The sequence below is a fragment of the Triticum urartu genome, chromosome 7A, assembly GCF_056163025.1.
Source record: "Triticum urartu cultivar PI428250 chromosome 7A, HENAU_Tu73, whole genome shotgun sequence".
Taxonomy (NCBI): domain Eukaryota; kingdom Viridiplantae; phylum Streptophyta; class Magnoliopsida; order Poales; family Poaceae; genus Triticum; species Triticum urartu.
The window spans coordinates 735,253,190-735,262,614 of record NC_141879.1 but is presented as its reverse complement, the minus strand read 5'-3'; the positions used below and the strand labels follow the sequence as shown (position 1 = coordinate 735,262,614).

The 9,425-nt window shown below is 42.6% G+C and overlaps 1 protein-coding gene across 1 annotated transcript; it reads right to left on the bottom strand.

The window, feature by feature from the left end:
* Positions 1–2,396: 2,396 nt before the first annotated feature.
* Positions 2,397–6,580, bottom strand: LOC147962458 (uncharacterized). Its single transcript, XM_087534920.1, has 4 exons — positions 6,246–6,580; positions 5,652–5,775; positions 5,302–5,527; positions 2,397–2,557 (listed from the first exon to the last, which is right to left on the bottom strand). The coding sequence occupies exons 1-4, from the start codon at positions 6,578–6,580 to the stop codon at positions 2,397–2,399; spliced, it is 846 nt and encodes a 281-aa protein (XP_087391046.1).
* Positions 6,581–9,425: the final 2,845 nt, after the last annotated feature.

The window sequence follows — 9,425 nt, the reverse complement described above, 5'->3', positions numbered from 1 at the left end:
AGAATTCCGGGAACTGACGAAGTCAGATTTAATGGCACTTTTCTGTGACTTCTGTTTAGGGAAACTAGATATCTTTAGGTTGAACTTTGATATCCTGACTTTAATTAATTCCTAAGGAAATGGATGCAAGTATTATGAAAAAGTTCAGGCATATTTTCTTACTCAGTTGTAGTTTAAAGATCTTCAGTAAAGTGCTTACTAATAGACTAGTTGCTATTCTTGTACACCTCAAATCTAGTAACCAAATTGCTTCATCAAAGGGAGATATATCCTGAAAAATGTGGTTAAAACCCATGACGTTTATATTCTATGCATAGTGATTAAACAAGATTATGAGAAAGCTTTTGATATGATTAATCTTGACCTCCTTGTTGAAATCTTAGAATTAAGAGGCTTTGGTAGTGCCTGGCTGAGCTGGATAGCCAAGATAACCCGTGGTGGTTCTGTGGCTTTCAAACTTAATAAATCCATTGGAGATACTTTGTTGCTATCAAAGGTCTTAGACAGGGTGACCCCATCTTTGCCTTCTCCTTAACTTAGTCGTAGATACAATTACTAGGAAATTAAGTAAAGCAACTTTTGCTAACCTGATTAGTGGGATATTCCCATCTTTCCGTCCTGATTGGGTGATTTGTTTGTAATATGCAGATGACATCACTATTTTTTCTGAATTTAACCTAGATAAAGGCAACAACCTTCAGTTTGTCCTCAAGGATGAAAACTAATTACAACAAGAGTGAGATCGGTCCCTATAGGTCTACCTCAAGAAGACAATGCTCCATTTCTAGAATTTTTTGGGTGTCCTATAGGAGCATTCCCCAATAAATATTTAGGTCTACCTCTACATTATGAAAAATTGAGAGAGAGGATATCTAACCCTTGACTGATAAGATCCTGAAAAGGATTGTACGCTGGAGGGGTAAGCATCTTTCTTGTAGAGGTAGGCTAATTCTCTCAACCTTGGATGGCCAGCATTCTTATGTATCTTTCTTCTGTCCATTTTCAAGTTCCCTAAATGGGCTCTAGACCTAATTAATACTCAAATGGACAACTGTTTGTTGAATGACTTTGAGGGAATGATGAAACTACATCTTGCCAATTGGAGCATGATATGCATGAAAAAAATTGATGTGCTAGGAATTTGTAACCTTAAGGAAGTGATCACAGGCCTTGTTGGATCTTGGATCAAGAGGTATGTGCATGGAGATGATAAACTCTAGAAATTGTGATAGATAGCAACTATTCCATTAGTGCTCCTTACATTTTTCCTAGTTCTTCTATTGACTCTCCATTTTCTAGAGAGGAGACTATTATGTTTGGATATAGGTGGGTAGCTGGAGATGGAGCTAAGATATTGAATGGAGTGTAGTTCTTCATCGCATTAAAAAACTCACAAACCTTCCTCCAATAATCCGCCCATCTTTGCTCCACACTGGCAACTAGATCAAAGCTCACCTCCAACCATGTGAAGCATAACAATCAGTTCTCCTTCATCGTGTTTATGTGGCTCTCTTCACTTTCTAGATTCTGTACACATCGAGCGCCGACCAATTTTTGACCACTTCAGACTATTGACATGCATTGATCATAGACATCAACACCTCTTCTGCCATCGAGCTGGGGGTGGTCATTCCACCAATCTGATTGTGTCCATCCACGGAGCTAGTGCGTTACTAAGGTGACAGTTGCCTGATGAGCGGCGAGGACTCAACGATGTTGTAGTCGGAGTTGTGGACGATAGTGAACTATGACAATGGATCAAACTAGGAGACCTGGGCAAAATGATTGGTCGATAATGCTTTGCAGGCTATATGTGCTTTTGCTCGCGTTTCCGCACCTGCAATTTAGGCATTATACGTTGTATAAACTCTGAGTTCGGCCCGGCGGGCAATGGCACCTCAACGATAGGCGGAAGAATATGTGGGATTATTTGCAACAGCGGTTGTGGTCGAGTTAGGTGGGGTGGCGGCATAAGGTCTAAGAGCGGGGAGAGCAAGTGGAGGAGGGGTGCAATGGCGGATGAGGAGGGGTCAGGATGTGATTAGAGGGTGGGAATGGGTTTTTTTAGACTGATGTGGCGTACGGTCAAGATTTTGTGAGTATGTATTCTCATCCATTCGGGGCAAGACTGGGTGGTATTTAACAATTTGGACTGTCCAGACCAAAATGGGGAAGCAAGTTGTGTTGCATTGTCGGTCTGGACATTTGTGGGATGAATGTGGGAGACCGTTTGATTTGCCCTGACCCCTAAATTGTAGGCATGCGAACATCAAACCTACCAATAATTTACACCATCACACCACATATAACAATAATATTAAACATCTAGACTTTAGTCATGCAAACATCACAGCTAATGGTAATTTTAACACTCTAAGCTGGTACCACTTCACATCTTAGGTTGCAGAATAGTAGGGCATCCTCGTGCTATTATGCCCTCCAATGAACATATCTCCTTTCGGATGCTTTAGACTGCTGTGACATGCGTGGCATCGCTCGTAGTCCATGACGCCCCTCATCCTGTGATTAATCTTCCGACGTATTTCATGGCATCCACCTGCAAAGCAAACAAAAGTAAAGCAGGCACATTATATTTTGAATAAAATACAAAATAATAAATATTACATTCATGTGCAAACGCACGTATATACTCCAAGGTATATGGTAATATAGCACAAGGTTTATGTATGAATAAGAGTGGTCTCCATGTATCACTTCAACACATGCAGCAGACCTAGATTAGCAAGCAAAGGGTGCAAATATAGCAGCACTACCAAGAAAATAGATATCAACCATTGTTTGCATGGCACCCTACCGATATTCTATATCTGCATTCATTCTAGGTACAACTTAAGATACAACCCAAGAGCCCAAGGCTCCCAAGGTCACGACATTACCACAATGGATGTACATTGGCATCCTACTAGTACAAATGCCCATGCGTTGCAACGGGCGATAAAATTAAATGAGAATTGGGAACTAAATTATCAAACAACTCGAGGTAATTTCCTCAAATACCTCTGACTCTTTCACTGCTTAGGGGTGAGATGATCCACAACGTATGTCAAATACAATGTGCTCTTGATACAGTGAACTACCAAAAACTTCATGAAGCACATGAGAAATAAATTAATAGTACAAACTACTTTTAAATTAGGACGTGAGTGACATGTAAAAGTTGTGCCTCCAAACACTGCATGTATCGAAGATCTGCACTAATTCATCCACTATTGCAAGCACTCATGAGTACTCACCTAGCGTACCTACAAGCATCTACATGATCACCAACTATACAGATATGAGTTTGGAACTTTGGGCTACTTGGTAGTGTAGTGTGTGCTAACCAAATACTCCCTCCATTCGGAATTACTCGTCTAAGAAATGAATGTATCTAGATGTATTTTAGTTGTAGATACATCCATTTTTGTGACAAGTAATTCCGAACAGAGGGAGTACAAAATTAAGAGATATGCTGCAATACTGTGTTCTGGTCACCAATCTACATCAGGTATTGCATGTTCTGTCCACCAATTGTACAATATACTATTATGCCTCTAGATCAACCATGAATGTATGCGGAAAATGCATCTACGGAGGGTACAGGCATGTTATGAGTAGAGTTATATATGAACTCATTTTTTCCCTTTCCGCCAAAAAAAAGAACTCATTTTTTCCCCTTAGGAAAAAAGATAAGTTAAATATTAAATCCAAACTAAGGGATAAACTGTAGGAAGCAACTCTTGCAGAATTCTTGATTCCCTAGAAAAAATAACATACAACAGTTGCTAATGTTACTGTCAGTCATATACATGAATGTATCTCTGATGCATAGCACTATAATTCAGGACCTTTAATCTTTGTCCTGGAGAATATGTTGCTTCGCATGGATCTCTCCAGCAAGAAACATTGCTATATCATTAAGGTTAATTAGTGCCAATAAATACATCCAAAAAGAGATTAGTACGGGCTAATACATTAGACCAAATTGAGATACAGTCAAGTAGCCAAAGCGAGTTGGGGTTGCAGACATACTTAAAGCAATGAACTGTAGGTTGCTAGAGAAGCAAAAAATCATGATTTCAAGCCTGCTTGTCCAGGTAGCTCAAGTGTAAAATCGGCTGACGAAGTTCCGGCAAACTATGTAGTACTATCGGACGCCCGCTTGTTTTCTAGTCGAGCCTCTTTCTATTGCGGCTCTTTTTATTGCAGGCTTGCGAATTGTAATGCAATTTAGCTTGATTTCTAGTCGAGCCTCTTTTTATTGCGGGAATTCTTTGTGGAATCTGGATCGGGGCATCCATGGCTCTGCATTGGAGTAGTTCTCCTACGTGGATCTGATCCAAAACCGACACGGCGCTGGAGAGAAGGCAGCGGCAGCGGTGCCGTAAGCACGTCGTACGCCGTGCGTTATCTCCTCAACCGAGCGATGAAGTGTCCTCGGCGCAATATGGGCTGGCAACTAAAATAGATATATGGGCCGTCCGTCCCAGTTTCCTTTCACGTACGCCCTCAGCAGTTAGTTTTTCGTTTCCTTTGCACATGGGCCGGCCGGCCCGATTTCCTTTGCACGCATGTCTGCAGCCTTTTGTTTCTCGTTTTCTATGCACGTACGTTATACATACGTTCCTCAAACCGAACCAAACCAGAAAATAGCATACGTAAAAATCATCAAAAAGCAGGACAAAACAAAGAGGAACCAAACCAAGAATACCTATTTTCTTTAATAGTAGGTATATATATATATATATATATATATATATAGATATATTTGTTGTTCCATAATATTGTGATATTTCTCATACATGTCCATGATTAAATTGGATACACGAGAAACAACCACATTGGAAGCAGCTTCTCAGTGACTGATTTAGGAAATGTGCATCTTTCCTCGTAGTAGGATCAGGGTAACGAATGGGAAAGACTTCATTATATTTCTTACCGTGAATATGGCTTATCGCTCCTGCTGAGCCAATACTATATGAAGACATCTGTTTTTTCATAATTATTATTTCTATGCTATATGTTTACTATGCATTCAACAAGGTCATAGCAGCCAAGGCGATCTATAATATCTACTATTACCAAGCACCAATTAATTGTGAAGGACCTAGAGTCACTAACATTTTCTTGGTCCCTAGTAGTGTGACCAAGTAAGGGTTGGTACCTAATGATGGGAGCTTTAACCACCAACAGCACCATGTTAGTTGCTAAATACATCTAGCGAGTGGTGACAATACAAAACTAGCAACCAATATTTAGGTACAGTGCCAGAATACATAATAAGATATCCAGAAAACATACCATAACAGGGAACATCATCAATAGTTGAGACATGCAGCACACGCATAGGCTCGGTATCCTCCTCCATCTGGAGCTCCGGAATGAGCATGAGCTCAGCGAAGAACAACCTCTTCGTAGGGTCATTAGTCTTCTGGGGAATGGCGGTGAAGTTGACATGACCATATGTCGTCCCACACGCCTCAGAAAAGCAGTTAGATGTCAAGGCCTCCGCAAGGTCAAACTTGTGCTGGTTGTTGAAAATTGATTAAGGAAGATCTTTTTAGTGCATCAAAGGGTAGAATTATATAGGAGATTGGTGTTCTCAAAAGAAAAAATATTAGATTGACAAGTTGTGCATGCAAGGCATATACCTCGGTCTTTCTGGCATTGTAATGTGCCAAAGCAAGGCAAGCAAAGTGTTTTAGTTGTGCTCCATGAGTGGGGTTACGATGAGTGAAGCGTGCTTCCATGTCCTCGGCGGTCAGATACTCTTCCCTGCAGGCGAAGTAAGCTAATTAGCGCTTATTTATCGCATTAGCTGGATAAAATTGTGTCATCTCTTTAGTAGCTTCATGTTTGATCGATAATTTACATAGCCTTTGTCGTTCTAGATAACACAGATAGATACATAGGTGTTCAAACATGGTAGAAAAACACAAACCATTTAAGTCTCGGTCTTTTATTAGTAGAACATCGACAAGGAAGAAAAAAAATGAAAAGAAAATAACTTTTTAGGAGTACTTTTGAAGATCCTAATTAAAAACCAATCTTTGATTGCAATTTTTGTTGGTAGCTGACCAAGCGGACCAAAACCAATCTGGATTCTAACATCACACATATCTGCCATGCACAAACCAATTTGCCGCTGCCAAACATGGTCGTGTTTCTACTGCATGCATACTTTAACTGCATGTTCATTAACCAGTGGTGGATAAGGGAGCAAGTCAAAAAGTGAGTATCCCTACTCTGTGTCGCTGGGCTTGGGGTTGTAGTTGATGACTATATGCTCCGGCCAGCCCTCGGCGAGCTTGCGGTACCAGCGGACATGCTCCTCCTTGAACGCCTTGAAGGCGATCTTGGCATCCTCCGTGTCGCACCCGCTGTCGTCCATCTTCTCCAGCTCCTCGGCGCGCGCCAGGTGCTGCCGCTTCAGCTCCTCATGCGTTATGGAACCCAACTTCATCCTGACCTCCACTTCCAGCGGCAGGGTGCGCGGGAGCCTTCTCCATGTCCCGGGCTTCCTCTTCCTCGCCGGCGCCGCCGGCTCGCTCGACGACGAACCACTACAGCCGCCCTCCATCGGTTTGGACTTGGAATCGGTGATTTCTGCTGTCTAGGGTTTATCGGAGACGAGAGGAAGGCGCAAATCCTATAAAGCGCTTTACGAACCAGTTAACGTAATATCGGGACGCGGCGCACAGTAGCGAACCACTTGGGCCGGCCCATGTATAGGCACGTACGAGGGAGGATAGCGGTTTTTGCACTGTAGCGATGGTGGATCAGCTGATTGATATGGAAAACTGGACATGGAGGCGGGATTTGATCCGGTATGTGTTTGCTGCACCCGATGCTGATGCCATTTTAAATATCCCATTGCGTGTGGGCGGTGGTGATGATTTCCTATCTTGGGCTCATGAGCGGAGTGGAATCTATTCTGTTAAATCTGTGTATCGGTCTCTAGTGACTCGCAAAGAGCGCTTAGCCCAAGAGGAAGGGACGATTACAAACACCTCACAGACTGAAGAACAGATGTGGAAGCGACTCTGGAAGCTCAAAGTTTTGCCAAAGGTGCGTGTCTTCTGGTGGAGAGTTATTCGGAAAATATTACCAGACGAATGTACACTGCGGCATCGACACATCAAAGCCATCAGTAGATGCAATGTTTGTCTTGCAATGGATGAGGATCTTATGCATGCACTAGTGCATTGTTCTCATGCCAAATTGTTCTGGGAACAAGCGTTTGCACTCTTCGGTATTCGAAGGCCGCGCCTTCACCCAGATACATGGTCTCGGGATATTATTTGTGATGAGCAGTTCTCTGAAAATGAGAGGGCTCAAATGGTCTCTGTTATGTGGGCTATATGGCATTCAAGAAATCGAGTCACCCATGACGATGATCAATTGGATCCGTTTGTGTCAGCGCAGCGCATCAGAGAAGACCTGGCGGTGTTGGATATTCCACAATCTCATGCTTCAGTGTTGTCGGGCTATGGATGGACTCCTCCGGAGGTAGGGGTGGTCAAAATTAATACTGATGTGGCTTTCAGTATGGATTCCGACAAGGTGGGCGCGGGTGGTGTTGCCCGATCTTCCACGGCCTTGTTGGGTGCATGGAGCAAACCCCATGTGGGGGTTACAGATCCGTTCATTGGGGAAACCTTGGCGCTGCGCGATGGAGTAATTTTTGCTAATCTTCGTGGTTTCTCTCATGTGATTCTGGAAACAGACTGCCTGGAGATTGTCAATCTCTGGAATCATCGTCACAATGGTTTATCTGTTGTGGCACCGCTACTTTTAGAAATTGGAGAGCTAGCTTCATCTTTTGCTTCTTTTCATATTCAACATGTATTAAGATCAGCCAATGTACCGGCCCATCTTTGTGCTAAACATGCATGCACACTGCTGGTTACCGAAAGTTGGACTGATTCTAGACCCTCTTTCCTGCTCACTAGCCTTCTGGCTGATGATCCCAGAAGCACTTTTGTTGAATAAAGCTCTCAAGTTGGATTGCAAAAAAAAAAAGTTTGTCTATTGAATCATCCCGGTTCATCATAGCGGACTGGCTACTTTAACGGATCAGATTTTGTATCTTTTTTCTTTACTTCAACCGAATTTTAAACGCAATTTTCTGAAAAGGCAGAAAAAAATAATAAAAATATTTTTTCGAATTTATGATTAAACTTGGAAAAACAATAATATGTTTTGAAATTCTGAACAATTGAAGAAAGACGCAAACATTTTATGAAATTAGCAATTTATTTTTGAAAAAGCGAATATGTTTTGAGAACAACAACAATTTTTTAAAAATACGCATTGCATTAAATTCCCGGATTATTTTCAGAAATACGGACATTTTTTGAAAAAAATTTGAATACAGGAATAATATTTTTTAAAGCACAAACTTTTCCTGAAATTCTTGGACTTTTTAGAAACAGAAATATATTTTAATTGAATTATGAAAGTGGGGAAAACTTTATAATATTCTTGGCAATTTTTGGGAAAAGGCGCAATTTTTTGAAATTTCAAAAAGATATTGTAAACATGAGCATTTTTTAAAAATTCCAATATATATTTGAAATTCCTGATTTTTTTTTGAAAAGGGACAATATACTTGAAAAGAAGAAAAAAGAAAAAGAAACCAGAAAAAATGATAATTCCCAAAACCCTAAAAGAACTAGTTAAATAACCTTCTGGAAGGTCCCAGAACCTTTAGAAGGTTTCCAAAACCAAAACCGCAATTTTATTTAATGCTAAAATGGGCCGGCCATTTACTCACGGGATGCGATAGTCCTATGCAAAGCGTCGACGATGTGACGCGATGAGACTGAAACATAGCTCCATTGTGATGCGACAAATATACAGCACGCGGGCGGCTGCTACAAGACCAAAACGGCTAGCAGCCTTCGTCAACAGCCGCCCACGACCGCCCGCCTCGCTGCCACCTCCAAATCTGCGACCGTCGCACCCTTCTACCTACCCTCCGACCGCTGGACCATAGGATTCTCAACGCCGTAGTCAGAATCTGCCGCACAACCGCAATCAAAGTCCGCCGCATCCTCGTCGCCTCTCATCGCCGCCTCCTTCCCTGACATCACCGCGTCCTCGCCAACCGCCGAAGGGCCTGGACACAGTGGCGGATCTAGGCCCCAGGTCGGGGGGGCCAGGCCCGGGACGTGAGGCCCATTTTCTTTGTGGGCTGTAGGGAAATACTGTAGCAACTGCTACAGTATACAAAGGGGGCCCGAGGCGCTGGGCTGGGCTGGATCCGCCCCTGCCTGGACAAAGCCGACTTCAAGGGGGTGCAAGCCGCAGTCGTCTAGTCAGTTTGTCTTCGAGTTCCAAGACGGCGGGGTTACTGTCTTGGCACCTACCCGAAAGGCGACATTATCGCTCGTGCCTACGACGTGGCGGCTTGGAGGCTCGGC

Excerpts from the sequence above, each read along its gene's own strand:
- LOC147962458 (XM_087534920.1), bottom strand. The coding sequence starts at position 6,580 with ATGGAGGGCGGCTGTAGTGGTTCGTCGTCGAGCGAGCCGGCGGCGCCG. Across the intron at positions 5,528-5,651 it reads ACAATGCCAGAAAGACCGAG|CACAAGTTTGACCTTGCGGA; the intron begins GTATATGCCTTG and ends TTCAACAACCAG. Across the intron at positions 2,558-5,301 it reads TGATGATGTTCCCTGTTATG|GTGGATGCCATGAAATACGT; the intron begins GTATGTTTTCTG and ends TTTGCTTTGCAG.